This window comes from Symsagittifera roscoffensis, chromosome 4, assembly GCF_963678635.1.
Source record: "Symsagittifera roscoffensis chromosome 4, txSymRosc1.1, whole genome shotgun sequence".
Taxonomy (NCBI): Eukaryota; Metazoa; Xenacoelomorpha; order Acoela; family Convolutidae; genus Symsagittifera; species Symsagittifera roscoffensis.
The window spans coordinates 43,436,921-43,456,951 of NC_087065.1; the positions used below are offsets into that span (position 1 = coordinate 43,436,921).

A 20,031-nucleotide genomic window follows, 5' to 3' on the forward strand; every position below is an offset into this window, starting at 1 on the left:
TGAATAACGTCATTTTCAGACAGACAATGAAACGCTGTAGCGCTTTTAACGAAGGATTCTCATTCGATCCAAATGATGTTTCAATTCCAGTGAAGAGCAAGAAAAAAAAGAAAGCGAAGGAGGTGGAGAAAGAATCTGACGAAGAATTAAAGTCATCGCTCTCTACAATTGATCTCCTGATTCAAAATGTGACAAAAGAGAAGAAAGATTTCTATAGCAGAGTATTGCAACATACAAAGGAACAAGCGTAAGTGTTGATACTGTTAGATTAGTTGCAAGGTCAAATTGTGGATTGAGGTTTCAACAAGGTTGTAACACGTTTAAAATGAATTTTGAAAACCTTCAGTTTGCTTGTTGAATAGATGGGCCATCGAAAGCTAGATATGTTTTGAATGAATTTTAAGTGCTGTGTGAAAATGTTCTCAAGGGTAGCCAGGGTGTGGTAATTTTCAGGAAGAAGGCGGACGTGGTGAAAGCGAAGAACAGTAGTGTGAAGCAGAAGGCGATGAAGAGAGATGGTAACTTGGAGGACTTTACTGCCATTCCGGCTGTGAAGGATGAAGAGGAGGAGGACTTCCTCAGATTCGACGAGATGCATCTCTCCCGTCCACTACTCAAAGGCATCAGTGTGCGTAACCCACTTGCTCTGCTTTCATTGAACACATCCCAGAATTTGAAATGAGTAAATTGTCTTAAAGTATATTGAAATTTTTGGTCGGAGTCTTCTTGCCTCTTTTTGCTTACGTTTACGAAGTGCGGCCTTGACCCTTTCTTAAACAGTTATTGAATCTTCTGTTTGCGCCTTTTGTGCCATTTGCACCGCAACCGGCTACTCTTGTTAATGTAAATCAATTGGTAAATCTGAGTAGAATGTAAGCTATTCCCCATAATTTTATAAATCATGATTTAATTGAACGGTTGAAGTTGCTTGCATGATATTTATCCTGATATTTTTAGGCCATGGGTTATGATGTACCTACTCCCATTCAGCAAGCATGTGTTCCAATCGGCCTACAAGGAAAGGATATTTGTGCCTGCTCATCCACTGGAACGGGAAAGACAGCCGCCTTCATGCTGCCCATTCTGGAGAGACTTCTTTTCAAACCAGCTAACGGGGTTGCAGTTACGAGAGTACTTGTGCTGTTGCCTACGAGAGAACTCGCGGTGCAAGTGTTCCAGGTTGGAATGCAGAGACGTGAAATCGATTTTTGACCGCTAGCAAAGATTTTTGACTGCTTCAAGTAAATTGGTCCTTGTAACTCATTTTGAGTCATAATGAATCTTGAATGTATTAAATTTGCATACATTTTAAGAGTCGATGAACGTAGTTTGTTTAGTTTTTTTTTCAAGAAAAGTCATAAAATTTGTCCAGGCTCTAGTTTACTTTTTCGCGGTTTGAATTTGATTTTGTGAATTCAGTTCATTTCCCTTGTTAAAAGTAAGGCAAACTCCACTATCGAACAGCGAAAGTGTAAAGGTCCCGAAAAAAGTGATCGACTTCTTGTTTCGAAAGTGGAATTTAGTTTTCAGATTTCCCTGCGAAATGAAATTTTTACTTTTTGATTCAGTTTTTTCAAATTTAGGTATTTATATCAAGAAATGCCAGTCATAATTTTTTTCCCAAAACTAAAAGAGTTTTAGTGCTTTCATTTTTTTCTTTGAAAATTGAGGTTTTTCAAAATTTTTTTCTGTTTACTTCCGTTCATTGACTCTTTTGCAACTGTCTGTTGGCTTTGTTTTCTTGCGCTCATTATCATTTTGCATCTGTCAGATAGTTATGCTCAAAAAGTATCAATCATGAATTTTCTGGAAACTTAAAGAGCTTGAAGGCTATATATTTTGTACCTTTTCTGTTTCCTTGCGTTCAGTGTTTTTTTTGCAACTCTAGGCTGTTTTTTTTTGTTCTGACCATTGAATATGGGCAGGAATTTTGTCTTCGATTGTGCTTAGTGTCTTTTTCACGTAAAATTAGGTACAACAAATAGTCATAGGAAATGGTCGAGTTTATTTTACAACAAAAAAAATCAATGGAATGGGTCGAGTGATGCAACACATTAAAACCTTTTCAGTCAAGATTTAAACTCAAAAATAATAATTTTAGCTAGTGAAAGACTTAATTTCACTCCAGAAAAACTAGTTTTGGATGCTTTTTTAGCGCTAACTTGGCAATAAAAAGTTTTTTTTTAATTAAATTTGTTCTGCAAAAATATGGCAACAAACTTGTTTATTCATTTTTTGACAACAACTTGTCGATAATGTCTTGATCACTTACTGTCTACGTGTTCGATTAGTTTCCTCATCGAGACACGCACAAAAAAACTGGGAATTTTTTGAATGATTGGTCGAAACATATGCTGCTTGCACAGAAACCGGCTTTCCTTGTTACCCTTGTGATAAGCAAGGGTATTTCAATTGGGTAATAGGCTTTTTTTCTCGTAAACAACTTTGTTCACAGAATGGTACTTTTAGTAGGAAGGATAATTTGGACCCGAATTGTTGGAATTTATCACTTCAGACATGCTCAAATTTAAATGAAACTACCATTTAAGTAGTAATTGAGTAAAGGCTGTTTCATGTAGTAATTAATTTTTCAAAAAAATTTCTCACATTTTTTTCGTGTTAGTGTTTCTCCTTCTTGTTCCTGTCGGTTCATTTTCCGTTATTTATAAACGCACATTCTAAAAATCTGTTAGAGTTTTTGTGGCTCACTTTGTAAACCATAGGTTTCGTTCCAATTTAAACAGTTTTTACATTAGAACTGAAAGTTCTGTAATTTGTAATTTTACCAAATCTGATTTTGCGTTTTTTTCTTGTTTTTTTTTTAAATTTTAATAGTTTATTATTTTGGCTTAGTCAACTTATCTTGCGTAATTTTGAGGGCAAAATATATTCATGAAGGATTCTGTGCCTCAGTATGGATGTCTCGTAAAAATTTGTAAAACCTTATGAAATTTTTTTTGTCAGCAGTTTTGTTTTCGGCTCAACAGGTTTTGACCCAAATTTTTTTTGCTTTTGTCGCCAGGTGAATGGTTTCCTATTGTTTTTACGGCTGTTTATGAACTTCATCCGATACAACCATGAAGTTTTCGTAGCTGTAGTTTTTTCAACATAATTTACTTAAATTTTTTTTAGATCTGTTGTCTTTTTTGCACTGACTATATTGTATATTGTAGCGCGATGTGTAGCATAATGCGAAGTTTTTCGAGCTTGTTCAATACTGGTCAATTTTTTTCTTCGAGTCGGTTGCTTTGTGAATCGCAAGTGGCGCGAAGCTCAGCTTCGCCTCTGTGCTCAAAGTTAATGTATATATGGAGAAATTGTTCCTTAAAGGCCATTTTGCTTCAGGTTTCAAAAAGCTTGGCAAAATTCTCCAAGATTCAGATAACTCTTGCTACTGGTGGCTTGGATCTGAAGACACAAGAGGACGCTGTTAGACGGTTCCCTGATGTCCTCATTGCCACTCCTGGTAGACTAATTGACATTTTAGTCAACACGCCTAGCTTTCACCTGCAAAATATCGAAATTTTGGGTTAGTATGAGTATAATATAAGCAAGAACTCATTAAGTAACTTAGCTGAAGTGATCGTATTCCATGGAAACCATTATTGTAGTTCAATTTTATGTTGGTTAGACACATTTGAGTTTTGATGAGAATAATCGAGGGATCATTTTGAATATTGCTGATGCCTTTGGATTTTTGCCGTATGCTGCAAAAAATCATAATTTTGATTTGGAAACATTGTTGTTTCAGTTTTGGACGAAGCTGATCGGATTCTTGACGAGTCCTTTGAGGATCAAATCAAAGAAATTGTCAAGGGATGTTCCCGGAGTAGGCAAACCATGTTGTTTTCTGCCACAATGTCAGACCAGGTCAGAGATCTAGCTGTTGTGTCGTTGCGCGACCCGGTCAAGATTTATGTCGACTCAAGTTTGGGAGTGGCTCAGAACTTGAGACAAGAGTTTGTGAGAATTCGACCTCAGATGGAACCGTACAGAGAAGCAATGCTGGTGTCACTTTTAGTTCGAAACTTCACTAATCGTATTATTGTTTTTGTGCCAACGAAACAATTGGCGAGACGTATGCATATTGTTTTGGGGCTTTTTGGACTTTCAGCTGGTGAACTCCATGGAAACATTCCTCAAACTATAAGGCTGGACACGCTAAACAGATTCAAAGATGGTAAGTTTGAAGTGCTGATTGCTACAGACGTGGCGGCTAGAGGCTTGGACATCAAGGGAGTGACAACTGTAATCAACTATTCCATGCCAAAGACCTACAAGCAGTATATACACAGGGTGGGAAGAACAGCCAGAGCTGGGAAAAGTGGAGTTTCACTGACCTTATATGGAGAGCAAGACCGGAAAATTATGAAAGAGGTTCTGAAGTACTCGAGGACAACGTTGAAAAATCGAAGCATACCTTCTGAAGTTATCGAGTATTACAAAGGAGTTTTGGATGCTATTGAAGTAGATATTGAAAGTGTCAATTCGCACGAGGACGCAAATGCCGACATTTACAAATTGGAGGCTAGAATCAAAAAAGCGGAAGCAACTTTGACGCAACATGAGGATCTCTATGGGATGCCAGGAGCCAAAAATAGTGTAAGTTCGGAGTCCGAACGAACTTGGTTCCAGTCTCACAGAGAACGGATGGAGAAAAAACTGAGTAACAAGCTTGCAGAATATGCCGAGAGTTGTGAAACGTCTGAAAAGAAAAAGTCTCTGACAAAACAAGAGAAAAAAATTCAATCCAGAAAAGCAGAGGTGGCTCAGGCTAGAGATAAAGAGGAAAAAAAATTAATAAAAAGTCAGTATCTCGACGCAAAGAGGGCAAAACGAGGAAAGAAAAAGTAGTTGTTTTGTGAGTTTTTTAAAATCCTGAATGATTGATTTATCGAGTTTAAATTGATGTCTTAATAATTTTTTGATTTAATTCAGATGACTGACTTCACTTTAAAATCAAATTTCAATCTAGAAAGAACTGGAGGAAAAACGGCAAAGAATCCAATTTTTGATTAAGATGTACACTCTCAAAGGAATCCAATATTTACACAAGCAATGCTTGTGTTATAGTATGAACTATCTTTTTTTTCCAACCTAAGTCGCAAATATTGTTGCGATAAAATGTGTTCATTTTGAAAGTGTTCATTTTCATCAATAACCAACTATTAAATACAGCCAATGCTAAGTATTTTAACACAGACTACTATTCTCCCGACTTTCGTAACGAAAATAACGGAATATTTGTGCTCATGGTGGTTTTTTTTCTTCAGACAAATTTCGACTGATCACTAGCCATTTTTGACAGTATTTTTTTATATCATTCAAAGGTAACCTAAGCTTTATTTTGGAAAGATATTTCACCTGTGATCATTTATTTGTAAATTTATGGGGGTTTAAAAGTTGTCATTTTGGTCAATTTGGGACAATTAACGCGCGAAATATTTAGCGCTATTAACGAGTAAGCGGAGATTTAATCCGTCATAGAAATCGTTCCAAATTGGTTGAAGGAAGCTTATTTGTCATAATTTATTTGTTGCTAGGAGCGAAAGTACTTGATATGGCGCGTGGGGGGATGATTTTTTCTTAAAAATCTGAAATTATAAAAAACTGAAATTTTTTTAGTACATTTAATTTTCTCATGTTATTACTGCTCCATAGACTGCTCTTTAGATTGAGGCATGTTAGTTGGTAAATTTTTCTTCTGGTAATTTTTTCAAATGGACTGGTACTGCTAATGCGTCATAATTGGCGTGCGTCACTAACGAAATTTTTTAGACTCCAAGTTTTAAATTTTGTAGACTCAAAGTTTTCAGTTTTTCCAGTAGCGTTATCGGTCATATTTTTGCTTGTGTATGCGAATTGCAACTTTGTGTCTGTGTTGATTAAGACGTACACTCCCAAATGAAGCGATATTCGAAGTAATCCGATAGTAATAACGGTCATTACCGTTGCGATAAGCATGGATATTGCAATCAGTTACTAGACTTTCCCACTTAATAACTTTGATCACAGAATGGTCAAAATTTAAAAGTAGTTATTTTAGGGTAAGTTCAGAATGAATTCAATTTTTTTTGCGTCTCCGACAAGCTTGATTGAAAGACAACGAATACGCCTGGGACGGTAATAGTCTTGGGTTCAAATCTGACAGGAACTGCTTTTTTTTCAAACGGGAAAAATTCCGTTTCAAAAAAATTGTCGGCTTATTATTTCCTGGTTATGTTTTGTCGGCTTAGTTGCCACATCATAAAATTGTTTTTTTTTAGTGTACGCGAGTTACACTAAAGTTGCTTTTAGTGTTTTGACTTTTGCTGTTTTCAATTTCGTAGCTTTGACTTAGTATGTTTTCTTCAAAGTCTAGCTTAAAACTTTTTCTGCCCAAATGATTTCGTCTTATATTTTATTGGCTTAGTGACCTTTTTGAGTTGTCTCTACGGAAACATATTGGCTCGCCTCTCGATTGCATAAAATACTAAAAAGGTTAATAGAATTGATAGTTAATTCATATGTGCGTTTGTGTGCTTTGAGGGTGTGGGGGGACTTGTAACTTCTTATTAATCATATTACTTTTTGCATTTTTTCTGCTTTTTAAAATTTTGTTTCGGCCTTATAGAATTCGGCGTATATTATATCGGCTTATGGACCGCATATTGTTTCACTTGAAGAGCTAATAAAGTTTTGGGGGCGAGTAGGACTGAATAACTTTTTATAATTCGTAAGTCGTGTTGATTTTTTTTTTCATTTCGAAAGGTTTCTGCTAAGGTATTTTTGGCTTTGTTACCGATTGGTAAATTTATTGCGATGCTAATTTCACATTCTCTTGTCTTGGCATGTTTTGTTTCGAAACTAGCTTTATTCATTTTGTTAGATATAGTTTTTTTTCGACATTTTCGATCTTTTTTTGAAGCTAAAACTAGGGTGAAGCTAAAACTTTTTACTCAAAAAGAAACAAAAAACTCTTTCCGAAGGCTGGAATATCTTTCAGATATTGCCATGGCAGTTGAAACTGTCGAGAAGCGGAGCGACACTGTCAATGTCAAAAGGGTTGCGTCTGACCCTGTGGTGCCCTCAGTTTGGAAAGCCAAAGACTTCTCAATCGCAGCTGAGCAGAGAAACTTCCCAGGGTCGGAAGCATGCGAGTTCGATCCTTTGTTAAATATCAAGAAGGTGGACGCCCAAAAGTCACAGGTGATCACAATTTATTCCAACATTTTACTTGTTATCTTTTTTTAGCCGATGTCATAGTTTCTCCCCAGCCGTTCTTTAACAGATTTTTGACTTCAAGTTCTTAGGGCTCGTGAAATTTTTTTTGAAAAATTCAAATATTAAGCAATTGATTAGTATCAAAAATAGACGACCAAGAGTTTTAAAAAACAAATTAGTTTTAGGGGCCCTTTTCATGACAAATTGAGATAGTTTTTAAATGCTTCTTCTTAGGTGGTGAGATCGGCAACTACAGCTGCTATGGTACCAAAGATTGTGTCCTCGGAGAAAGACTTCGACGACCCCCTATCCAAAATGGCCATGGCCCAGGAAGAGAGTGCGTCAAATCTATCGGGCATGTTGAATGATCCTCTTGGTGCTGCTGCTGCTGCTGCTTCTAGCTCGAAGTCATTCGGAGGTGTTGCTGTGAGTATGTCTGCGGGCAACTCGTTCAGACAACAACTGAGAAGCGGAAGTGCTGTGTCAACTGCGTCGGTTAGTAATTTACTTTTTTCTGTTTTCTAGGCTGTCTTTTGTTTTCTTGTTAAGCATAAATGAACGATGTAATTTTCACTTCTAAAGGTTGTGACGATTTTTTCGTTTTTTTTTTCGGGAAAGTTTTTTCAAGCTCAAATTTGATTTTTCATGGCCGGAGTTTTGATTTTTTTTTTTAGCTCAGTTCATTTTCTTAGTAAAAAGAAAGGCAAACTCCTCTATCGAACAGCAAAAAAAAAATAAAGGTAGCGAACAACGTAAAACGACATCTAATTTCAAAAGTGGACTTAATTTTCTGAATTCCCAGCGGAAAAAAGTTCTTGAAATTCAAAGAGCTTCAACGTGATATTTTTTTATCGAAATTGTTAAATTTTCAATTATTTGTTTTCCGTTTCCGGAGTTCTTTCAGACTTTTTTATTCTTTTCCAACCATCTGTTGACTGTTCTATTTCAAGATGCTGATTTCTATCACTAAACTCGCTAGATGCAGCTATTATATTCTATTGATGGAGCGATTTTTTGCAAAAATTAGGTGTTTCTGGACATGAAAAATCGCTAGTTGTCGGAAAAATTGGAAATAAAGCTATATTTAATGAGTAATACTTTCCAAAAATGATATGATTTATCTTTGATGTGCGACGCCTGCTTCTAAAGTAATATAAAGGAGTGCCTAGTATGCCAAAACTGTTTGTTTAGAGTGTGGAATCTGCGGCAGAAATTTTTGGTCCTTACGGCGACTCTTTCGTGCCCTGGTCAATCAAAAGAATCGAGATCCTAGAGCAGTTCACGACCACGGAGAAACTGACCATCTCACTGGACGGAATCCCAAAGACGTCCGTAAAAGGTGGCAGCGCAGTGGAAGAGAAGATAGCTAGGAGGCTGGACCAGTTGGATGAAATGGGTTAGACAATAACGCCACTCAAATTTTTGTTCAAATTTAATAGAGAAATAAATGGCTTAGTTGGCAAGCTGGCGAGAATTCTCACACTCCACGAATAGGATTAATTGTGTTTTACTGATCCCAAAAGTTTTTTCAGATCCTGCATTTTTTGTATTCTAATTGCAATCGTGTATTTTCTGTGAAAATAGAGATTACTTTTTGAGTAGGATATCGGAAAAAACTTTTCATGCACAAATGGCATTTTCAGTATTGTTTTTCAAACATGGTTTTTTTGTTTTTATAGCCGAAACAGGGATAACTGGTGGAAAGAACTTGAGTCAGAGAGAGTATATAGCTAAGATAGACGAAATGAACAGTGGCTTCATGGGTGCCTGGAACAATGAAGAGAAAGTGAAGGCGTTCAAAATTGTCATCCAGTGTGTGAAACTCCTAGTAGATACATCAGTGGTAGAATTCTACCCGAGCAAGTTTGTGCTGATAACCGACATTGTGGAGACGTTTGGGAAAGCAGTCTATAAGCGACTGAAAGAGTTAGTATAACTGAGCTAATTGTAAGCGAAAAAATAATGTTAAGTGGAATTAGCGATATGCAAGTTATGCAAGAGGAACTTATGAAAGTTGATGTATCCGTTTTAGCAAAGCAGCTTTTCTGTCCGAGGGATTCACTCCTGAAATGGTCCCAGACAGCGTGAAGGAATTAGCTCGGAACTGGTTCTACAAAATCTACTCGGTCCGCGAAATGCTTCCACGTCTTTACGCCGAGACTGCAGTCTTAAGGTGCTACAGGTTCTTAACCATGGGCGAATACAAAAGTGCACTGACGCGGATCACTAAAATGATTCGGGGAATCGGAGACCCGCTAGTGGCTGTATACACGAGAGCTTATTTGTGCAGAGCCTGTTTGCAACTCGCCCCTGAGTATAGAGATTGTCTGATGGAGAATTTCAACGATTTTTTGCTGTGTCTTGATCAAATAAAGACTCCAATTGTGAACAAAATTGCAAAGAACTGCAGTATAGAAGTGCCGCCATACTACCAGCTGTTTCTGCCAGGTAATATTTTGTTTAATTTAAAGCCCATCACTACACTAGCGGGCTTGCGAGCTAAGTGTATAAGTACGAACCTTCTTTTTTCTAACCTAACTCGTATGCCTTAAAAGTAATCACTTATTTGGTAGCATTTTGCTATAAACACAATCTGTAGCATTGGAAATTTCATAACATCTGTTCTCTGCTTTATTTGTAGCTAGTGTTTGTGATTTATTTAGCGTTCGCGGCTGAGTGGTTAATGCGTGAGACTCACAATCTCTAGGTCGCAGATCGAATCCTAGACGTAGCCGATTTTTTTTCTTACTAATTCGAGGCCTATTTCTACTTTTTAGAGCTGATTTTTGCCGTGTTCTCGCTAGTTTTTGCGAAATGAAGCTTCGCCTGTGGGTAAAATAGATTCAAAATATCATTCCAAAATCAGTTGTACTTAAAAACATCATCTTTGTGCATAAACGCCTTCCTACGTTTCAAACAAGTAGATCAAAAAGTTCTCGATTCAAAGATCTCATTTTTGTTCCGACCCCCAAAAAATGGAGGAATTTTGTCTTCGGCTGTTTTAGTTGTTTTGGTCTAGTATCGAGCAAATAGAACGAGTAGTCTTATAATTACACAAGCAATTTTTGTGTTATAGCACGAACTATCTTTCTTTTTTTCCAACCTAAGTCGCAAATATTGTTGCGATGCAAATATTGTTGCGATAAAATGTGTTCCTTTTGATCGATAATCAGCTATTATTTACAGCCAATGCTAAGGATTTTAACACAGGCTATTTTTCTTCCGACTTTCGTAACGAAATAACGGAATATTTGGGCTCGGGGTTGTTTGTTTTTCTTCAGACGAATTACAAAGTTTTAACTATCCATTTTTGACGGGGTTTCTATTTCATTCAAAAAGTATTGTTGTCCTAAGCTTAAATTTGGAAAGATGTTTCACGCGCGATCATTTTTATAGAGTTATGGGGGGTATACAAATTGCCATTTTGGCCAATTTGGGACAAATAACGCGCGATATATTTCGCGCTATTAACGAGTAAGCGGAGATTTAATTCGTCATAGAAATCGTTCCAAATTGGTTGAAGGAAGCTTATTTTCCATAATTCATTTTTTTGCTAGAAGCGAAATTTATTTTTTCGTTTTACTATGGCGTGTGGGGGAATGATTTTCACAAAAATCTCAAATTGAAAAAATGTTCATTTCATTTTAATTACATTTATTTTTTTCATGTTATTACTGCTCCATAGACTGTTCTATAAATTTAGGCATGTTAGCTGGTAAATTTCTTTTTTCCAAATTGACTGGTACTGCAAATGCGTCTTAATTGGCGTGCGTCATCTCAGAAATTGTGTAGACTCATAGTTTTACTCATTCATTTTTCCCAGTAGCGTTATTGGTCATATTTTTGCTTGTGTATGCGAAGTGCAACTTCGCCTCTGTGTAGGAAGCTTATACTTCAAGTTAAGCCGCGAAAACTTAGTTTTACGCCAGTAAAGTCAGTGTACGAAGGTTCTTTCAGCACCTTCTTGGGAACAAAAAAATCGAATTTTTTTTATTGAATTTTTTCTACTTTATGAGGAAAACTGTGGTCAAATGAACCTAATTTACCACCACTATCGAAGTTCGGGGCTTTCGTTCAATTCTTCTCATACCATGAACAAAAAAACGACGCCGCTTGAAAAAAATCGTTCTTCTTCATTTTTTCATTTTGGTCGGAATTTTCAGTGCAACTTGCGCTGCAACCGGTTATACTTGTTACCATTTGAAACTAATTATGCTACAAATTTGAAAAAGAAATTTTTCTTTTTTTAGTTTTTTCCTTGACTTGATGTTTGTTTTAGCTGCCGAGTGGCTTCTGCAGTGTGTAATCTGCAACTCCTCAGACACAATGTTAGATTCAATCAGAGACAGGTGTGAAACGCACATAGTACTCAGACACGCAGTCTTCTCCACATTCCCTCCAGACTACATCTGTGCACAGCTGGACTACTTCACGGACTTCATCAGCCAGGACAAGAGGGCACTGAAGGGTACAAGGGAAGTGGTTGATGAGAATCAGACCAAATTAATTGTGAGGAAGTCGGAGTTGTACAGGATTCTGGGGGAGAAATGTCTACATGGCAGGGTAAAATCAGCTTTTGCCATTTGAATGACCTTTATCTATCTATCTATCGATCTATCTATACCTTATTTAATTGGCGTTTCACATAAGACATGTTTAAGAATTCCCTATGTCGGCATATTTAAGAAGTCCCTATGTTGACACATTTAAGCTTTTTGAACGTAATATTTTTTGCATGTTTAACGAAAGATTTTTGCACGTTTAAGCTATTTCGTATATTGTAATGCTTAAGAAATTTCATTTGGCACACTTTTAAGAAGTCACTATGTTGGTATAGAAAAAATGTGGAGTTGAAGCATTCGCCCTACAACTGATTTTAAAAGGTCAACTTGAGTAAACATTTCAATTCTTTCAAAAATAGGCTTACAAAATAGGCATCTGTTGTAGGGCGAATGCTTCAACTCCACATTTTTTCTATATTCGCAAAGTAAAATTACCAAATTTTTGTATCACCATTTATTGAACTAAAAATTAGTTTCTAAGCCTCATAGCGGGTGCTGTCGGGGTACACTCAGGGGTTTCATATCTGGAGTCCAAGTATGACGGCTCAAATCTTTTTGGTTTTCGAGATATGGCGTTTCTTATGATTTTTTCAATTTTTTTTCGAAAAAAACGTAGATGTAAATTAAAGTAACCGAAGTTGCTCAGCCCCATAGTGGGTGGCTGTCAAGGCACACTCAGGGATTGCTTATTTAGTGTCCAAGTATGATGGTTCAAATCCTGTTGGTTTTCGAGATAAGTCGTTTTTTATGATTTTTTTCGATTCTTTTTTCAAAAAAAACCTAGATATAAAGTAACCGAACATGCTCAACCCTATAGTGGGGCGCTGTCAGGGTACACTTAGGAGTTGAAAATCTGGCGTCGAAATATAACTGCTCAAATCTTTTTGGTTTTCGAAATATGTCGTTTTTTATGATTTTTTCAATTTTTTTTTTCAAAAAAAAACTTGGATTTAAAATCAAGTAATCGAACTTGAATTTCTCAACCCTTCAATGGCGTGCTGTCAGGGTACGCTCAGGGATCGCAAATATGGCTTTAAATTATGACTGCTCAAATCCTTTTGGTTTTCGAGATGTGGCGTTTTCTTATGATTTTTAAATTTAAAAAAAATTAATTAAAAAAACTTAGATTTTAAGTAAAATAACCGAACTTAAAGCTCTCAACCCTATAGTGGGCTGCTGTCAGGGTACTTTTATGAGTTGCAAAGCTGGCGTCCAAGCAGGACTGCTCAATTCTTTTTAGTTTTCTAGATGTGGCGTTTCCTATTATTTTTTCAATATTTTTTAAAGAAAAACTTAGATATAAACTTAAGTAACCGAACTTGCTCAACCCTATAGTGGGGTGCTGTCAAGTTACCTTCAGGGGTTGCATATCTGGTGTCTAAGTATGACTGCTCAAATCTTTTTGGTTTTCGAGATATGGCGTTTTGTAGGAATTTTTCAATGTTTTTTTTTAAAATGTTGATTCAAATTGAAGTAGCCGAAATTGAAATTGTTAACTCTAAAGTGGGGTGCTGTCAGGGTTTACTCTGGATTTGACAAACTGGTGTCAAATTGTGACTGCTCAAAACTTTTTGGTTTTCGAGAAATGGCGTTTTTTATGATTTAGCAATTTTTTTTTCAAAAAAAACTTAGATACAAACTAAAGTAACCGAACTTGAAATTTTCAACCCTATGTTGATCTGCTGTCGCTGTCGGGGTGCACTCCCAGTTTGGCGTCTGGCGTCCAAATATGACTGTTCAAACCTTTTGGTTTTCGAGCTATGGCGTATTTTATGATTTTTAAATTTAAAAAAACTAAGGTAAAAAAAACTTAGATTTAAATAAAATTAACCGAACTTAAATTTTTCAACTCTATAGTGGTGTGCTGTCAGGATACACTCTGGAGTAGCAAAGCTGCTGTCCACTTATAACTACTCAAATCTTTTTGGTTTTCGAGAAATGGCGTTTTTTTAGGATTTTTTTCATTTTTTTTTTTCAAAAAAAAACTTAGATTTAACTTAAAGTAACCGAACTTGCTCAGATCTTTAGTGGGGTGCTGTCAAGTTGCCTTCAGGGGTTGTATATCTGGTGTCTAAGTATGGCTGCTCAAATCTTTTTAGTTTTCGAGATATGGCGTTTTTGTAGGAATTTTTCAATGTTTTTTTTTAATGTTGATTCAAAATGAAGCAGCCGAAATTGAAATTGTTAACACCAAAGTAGGGTGCTGTCAGGATACACTTTGGATTTGCAAAACTGGCGTCAAATTTTGACTGCTCAAATCATTTTGGTTTTCGAGAAATGGCGTTTTTTTAAGGTTTAGTTCAATTTTTTTTAAAGTAACCGAACTTGCTCAACCCTATAGTGGGGTGCTGTCAAGTTACCTTCAGGGGTTGCATATCCGGTGTCTAAGTATGACTGCTCAAATCTTTTTGGTTTTCGAGATATGGCGTTTTTATAGGAATTTTTCAATGTTTTTTTTTTAAATGTTGATTCAAAATGAAGTAGCCGAAATTGAAATTGTTAACTCTAAAGTGGGGTGCTGTCAGGGTTTACAGTGGCGTCAAAATTATGACTGCTCAAATCTTTTTAGTCTTCGAGAAATGGCGTTTTTATGATTTAGTTCAATTTTTTTTTCAAGAAAAAAACTTAGATACAAACTAAAGTAACCGAACTTGAAATTTTCAACCCTATGTTGATGTGCTGTCGCTGTCGGGGTGCACTCACAGAGGCTGCTTTTAAAACTTGCAATAATTCGGCGTCTGGCGTCCAAATATGACTGTTCAAACCTTTTGGTTTTCGAGCTATGGCGTTTTTTATGTTTTTAAATTTAGGTAAAAAAAAAACTTAGATTTAAATAAATTAACCGAAATTGAATTTCTCAACCCTATAGTGGGCTGCCGTCAGGGTACACTCACGAGTGGCAAAGCTGGCGTCCAAGCATGACTGCTCAATTCCTTTAAGTTTTCTAGATATGGCGTCTTTTTAGGACTTTTTTCAATGTTTTTCTTTTTAATTTCGATTCAAAATAAAGTAACCGAAATTGATATTCTCAACTCTAGTGGTGTGCTGTCAGGATGCACTCTGGAGTAGCAAAGCTGCTGTCCAATTATGACTGCTCAAACCTTTTTGGTTTTCGAGAAATGGCGTTTTTTTAGAATTTTTTCAATTTTTTTTCAGAAAAAAAAACTTAGATATAAACTTAAGTAACCGAACTTGCTCAGCCCTGTAGTGGGGTGCTGTCAAGTTACCTTCAGGGGTTGCATATCTGGTGTCTAAGTATGACTGCTCAAATCTTTTTGGTTATCGAGATATGGCGTTTTTGTAGGAATTTTTCAGTATTTTTTTAAAAATGTTGATTCAAAATGAAGCAGCCGAAATTGAAATTGTTAACACTAAAGTAGGGTGCTGTCAGGATACACTCTGCATTTGCAAAACTGGCGTCAAATTTTGACTGCTCAAATCATTTTGGTTTTCGAGAAATGGCGTTTTTTTATGGTTTAGTTCAGTTTTTTTTCAAAGTAACCGAACTTGCTCAACCCTATAGTGGGGAGCTGTCAAGTTACCTTCAGGGGTTGCATATCTGATGTCTAAGTATGACTGCTCAAATCTTTTTGGTTTTCGAGGTATGGCGTTTTTGTAGGAGTTTTTCAATGTTTTTTTTAAATGTTGATTCAAAATGAAGTAGCCGAAATTGAAATTGTTAACTCTAAAGTGGTGTGCTGTCAGGATACACTCTGGATTTTCAAAACTGGCGTCAAATTTTGACTGCTCAAATCATTTTGGTTTTCGAGAAATGGCGTTTTTTTATGGTTTAGTTCAGTTTTTTTTCAAAGTAACCGAACTTGCTCAACCCTATAGTGGGGAGCTGTCAAGTTACCTTCAGGGGTTGCATATCTGATGTCTAAGTATGACTGCTCAAATCTTTTTGGTTTTCGAGGTATGGCGTTTTTGTAGGAGTTTTTCAATGTTTTTTTTAAATGTTGATTCAAAATGAAGTAGCCGAAATTGAAATTGTTAACTCTAAAGTGGTGTGCTGTCAGGATACACTCTGGATTTTCAAAACTGGCGTCAAATTTTGACTGCTCAAATCATTTTGGTTTTCGAGAAATGGCGTTTTTTATGTTTAGTTCAATTTTTTTTTAAAGTAACCGAACTTGCTCACCCCTATAGTGGGGTGCTGTCAGGGTTAACTTTGTAGTTGTAAGTCTGGCGTCTATTTGTGACTCCCAAAACCCTTTGGTTTTCGAGAAATTGCGTTTTTTTTTTTTCAATTTCTTTTTTTCAAACAATCTTAGATATAAATTGAAGTAACCGAACTTGAAATTTTCAACCCTATGTTGCTGTGCTGTCGGGGTGAACTCGGAGGGATTGCATTTAAAATTTGCAATAAGTCGGCGTCTGGAGTCCAAGTATGACTGTTCAAATCTTTTTGATTTTCGAGATAAGGCGTTTTTTATTATTTTTTCATTTTTTTCCAAAAGTTAGATTTAAATTAAAGTAACCGAACTTGCTCACCCCTATAGTGGGGTGCTGTCAGGGTTAACTTTGTAGTTGTAAATCTGGCGTCTATTTGTGACTCCCAAAATCCTTTGGTTTTCGAGAAATTGCGTTTTTTTTTTTTTCAATTTCTTTTTTTCAAACAATCTTAGATATAAATTGAAGTAACCGAACTTGAAATTTTCAACCCTATGTTGCTGTGCTGTCGGGGTGAACTCAGAAGGATTGCATTTAAAATTTGCAATAAGTCGGCGTCTGGAGTCCAAGTATGACTGTTCAAATCTTTTTGATTTTCGGGATAAGGCGTTTTTTATTATTTTTTCATTTTTTTTTCCAAAAGTTAGATTTAAATTAAAGTAACAGATTTTGCTCAGCTCTATAGTGGGGTGTTTTCAAGGTACTTTCAGGGGTTGCATATCTGGTGTTCAAGTATGACGGCTCAAATCGTTTCGGTTTTCGAGATATGGCGTTTTTTAATGATTTTTTCATTTTTTTTCTAAATAAGATATAAAATGAAGTAACAAAACTTGAAATTCTCAACCCTATAGTGGGGGTACTGTCGAATTATACTCAGGATTTGCAATTCTGGCGTCCCAGTATGATTGCTCGAATGTTTTTGGTTTTCGTGATATGGAGTTTTTTATGATTTGTTTTTTATTTGAAAAAACTTTGATATAAAACAAAATTAATGAAACTTGAAATTCTCAACCCTATGTTGGTGTGCTGTCGGGGTACACTCACAGGGATTGCAATAAAAATTGAATTAAAAAAACTAACCGATCTTGAACTTCTTAACCCTAATGGTGGGGTTCTGTCAGGGTACGTTCAGGGGGTACGGTCAGGGTGCCAATCAGGGGGTACTGTCAGGGAATTCTTCGTCTACCATCAGTATACAAATCAGGGGGGGGGGGGGGGGGTACTGTCAGGGCCTCTAACCTTACCTGCTCACTTTTTTTGTTTCCGAGAATATGGCCTTTCTCATGATTTTTTATTTTAATACTGTTTTCAAAAAAAAACTTAGATTTAAATATAGTAGTATAACTTGAAATTCTAAATCTACGATGGAATGCTGCCAGGGAACAATTTAGGGTAGCAAATCTGCCCTCGAATTTAATTTGTCAAATCTTCTTGTTTTTCGAGATATGGTGTTTTTTAAAAGAAAAGAAACCTGATAGATGAGCCCAGTTATCTTCACGGTTGCATTAAATTAGGGTCACTAAAATATCGCTGTTTTAGTACATGTTTTAAGAAGCTATTTTTTACGTTCAACGATCTATTTGAAGCACCGTAGGTGCGAGTCAAGTGCTAGTCTTTCTGAAGCATGATTTTCTCTTCATCTTTTATTTAATTATTAAAATTGTGTTTATGTGTTTATTTGTTCATAACTTCAAATGACGATCTGTCGTTTAAATAATTATTTTTTTTTGTCTGAAAAAAGCCAAGGAAATAAAAAAAAACTATACAAATTGGCAATCTTCACAAAACATATTGAATAATCTCTTGGGGAAGTGAATTGGTATTAATGTTGCATCTTTAGATCGCCTCGATGGCAGAAAAGTGGGAGCTTCTTAATGAGGTTTGGAAAGCGGTTCTGAAATTGGACAACATCCAGGAGTTTATGCGAGTTGCCAATGTTTGGCTTGAATTTGCAGCCAAATGCCTGACACCGGACCACGTGGAACTAATACTGAAAGGCCTGATCAAACACGTGGTCCCAGAACGGAAGTATGAAAAAGTTCTGAACGAACTGACTGATTCTGTGCGATGTATGTTCAGACAATCATCGAGATCTACTTGTGCGCAGCTTCTAAGTCTGGAAAGTTTTCTCGCACTTTTGGATTTGTTTCAAAGCGACCAATCAAAACGCTATGAAGTCAATCACTTGATTTTGGAAATGTTTATCAATAACACCTCAAATGATGAGCCGATAGTGGATCCTATAGTTATCAATGCGTTGTTGAGGATCGGCAAGAATCTGCATGACAACCTGTCCTCGTTTTCGATGAAAAGTGTGACTAATTTGGCACGAGAATTGACTGAAAATGGGCAAGGATTTGGAGGTCAGAGTCACACCTCTCTTTTGGTGGCTGAGTTGATTTTGAAGATGCTCGATCGAATTACTTTCGGAGATGATTTCGAAGCACAGTTGAATTTCTATGTCGAAGCGAGAGGTGAATATAATTTTATACCTTTTTTTTTAAAAAACTAGTAATTTATGTTTAAAATATTCTTTCGTTTCTTCGTATACTCGATACTATAACGAAATCGAAGTACATCTAACTATTTTTGTTTTTTAAAGTAAATTGTAAGTTTTTTAAATAGCTGACAATTAATTTTAGGTTTTACGGAGTTTTCGAGAACGGATAAAGGTGTTTTCGTGTACGTTTTCAGCAATAGATTTAAAACAGAATATCTCAACAAATATTATACGAAAGCAATAATGTTTCAGCCTGTTTCTTCCTGATTGAATCAGTGATCACTGAACTAGTTCACAGAGTGAACACTCTGACCATGGAGACACTTCGCAGGATGCCGTCGGGAAGACACAGCAAACGCACTTCGTCCTTCATCAGAGCATGCATAGCATTCAGTATCATCACCGTACCTTCCATCGAAAACATAATCACACGTCTCTCCCTCTATCTCAATACAGCTCAGGTTAGACCGAGACTTCGAAAAGAAATATAGAGGATATCAATTCGAACCGTAGATTTGTTCAAGCGACTAAAATTCCTCAATTCTTCCAGGAAATTATTTTTGAATTGGTTGAGTTCAAATAAGCAAGATTTGTTACTTTTTACAAACTTTTTTAAACAGTATCAGTATGGCACGTTCATTTTTGCGCTAAAGTATATAATTTTTTCCATAGAAAGTCAACTAAAATTGCTGGCATTTAGGTTGCATTATGGAACTGTTCGACTGCACAGGCAGATTCCCTTTTCTCCTCTCTCATTGGGACGATTAAATTCATCCCGCTATCTGTACCTGATACTTCAGCTAATGTTTCAACAGGCCATAGAAGCGCAACTAATCGCACCAAATCCACAGAGCCTTGGATAGTGGCTTTCTCAGCTAATTTATTCTCAACTCTCCTTATGATGCCTGATTACCCAAGCCAAGGCATCCTATTCCATTTCAAATCAGCCATTCATGAATTCACCCAATTCCCACTACCCGATGAAACTGCAGCTAAGTTCAACATTTACCTCAACGCTCTCAAGACACTAGCTGCGTTTGCTCAGTCAAAATGGACTCTGAAGGTCCCATACGTTGACAATAACGGGGACCTATATGGGTACGGAGCTGATAAGAAATACCAGTCAGAGATGAACAAAATCAGTCGACATCTGATTACAGAGCTGAACAAAGAAATCAACACAAATCCAACACTTACCGTTCCGTTAGTGACTGATTACATAAGAAGCTTGCTCTACTGCTGTCCGTGTAGCGCATCGCATGTTGTGATTACCTGTGAGAGATATATCCCAAAATTGGTGCTAAGAAGTTCTTTCAAGGAAAAGCAAATGCTGCGCAGTTTGCTAACTTATGCGCGTAAGGAGTTAAAAAGCGAAGCTGCTGCAGCAAATATTGTGACACCTGAATTAGAATCGGCTATGAGCGCATATCGCAAACTGACTTCGGCTATTCCCGATGCCAAGTAATTTATATACAAGATTTGCTATAAATCCGATATTTATTTTTATACATTATATTTTCTATTCACGTTTTCTTATTTAATTTATCGTCAAGTTACATTTGCGCTGATTATTCAAATTTTACTCATGGGTTT

The 20,031-nt window shown here is 36.4% G+C and overlaps 2 protein-coding genes across 2 annotated transcripts; both read left to right on the forward strand.

Moving 5' to 3' along the window:
- Positions 1-23: 23 nt before the first annotated feature.
- On the forward strand, positions 24-4,987 carry LOC134843699 (probable ATP-dependent RNA helicase DDX27). The gene is made up of 5 exons (XM_063859932.1): positions 24-247; positions 454-628; positions 958-1,179; positions 3,346-3,529; positions 3,752-4,987. The coding sequence occupies exons 1-5, from the start codon at positions 27-29 to the stop codon at positions 4,852-4,854; spliced, it is 1,905 nt and encodes a 634-aa protein (XP_063716002.1). The 5' UTR covers positions 24-26; the 3' UTR covers positions 4,855-4,987.
- Positions 4,988-6,989: 2,002 nt separating this feature from the next.
- Positions 6,990-20,031, forward strand: LOC134843659 (VPS35 endosomal protein-sorting factor-like). Its single transcript, XM_063859857.1, has 9 exons — positions 6,990-7,188; positions 7,438-7,698; positions 8,395-8,599; positions 8,883-9,129; positions 9,236-9,651; positions 11,483-11,766; positions 17,779-18,412; positions 18,691-18,899; positions 19,139-20,031. The coding sequence occupies exons 1-9, from the start codon at positions 6,994-6,996 to the stop codon at positions 19,901-19,903; spliced, it is 3,216 nt and encodes a 1,071-aa protein (XP_063715927.1). The 5' UTR covers positions 6,990-6,993; the 3' UTR covers positions 19,904-20,031.

Bases quoted from the DNA above. Each gene is read 5' to 3' on its own strand.
- LOC134843699 (XM_063859932.1), top strand. From the start codon at position 27: ATGAAACGCTGTAGCGCTTTTAACGAAGGATTCTCATTCGATCCAAAT. The intron at 248-453 runs GTAAGTGTTGAT...GGTAATTTTCAG, and splicing joins CAACATACAAAGGAACAAGC to GAAGAAGGCGGACGTGGTGA. The intron at 1,180-3,345 runs GTTGGAATGCAG...ATTTTGCTTCAG, and splicing joins TCGCGGTGCAAGTGTTCCAG to GTTTCAAAAAGCTTGGCAAA.
- LOC134843659 (XM_063859857.1), top strand. From the start codon at position 6,994: ATGGCAGTTGAAACTGTCGAGAAGCGGAGCGACACTGTCAATGTCAAA. The intron at 8,600-8,882 runs GTTAGACAATAA...TTGTTTTTATAG, and splicing joins GGACCAGTTGGATGAAATGG to CCGAAACAGGGATAACTGGT. The intron at 9,130-9,235 runs GTTAGTATAACT...TATCCGTTTTAG, and splicing joins GTCTATAAGCGACTGAAAGA to CAAAGCAGCTTTTCTGTCCG.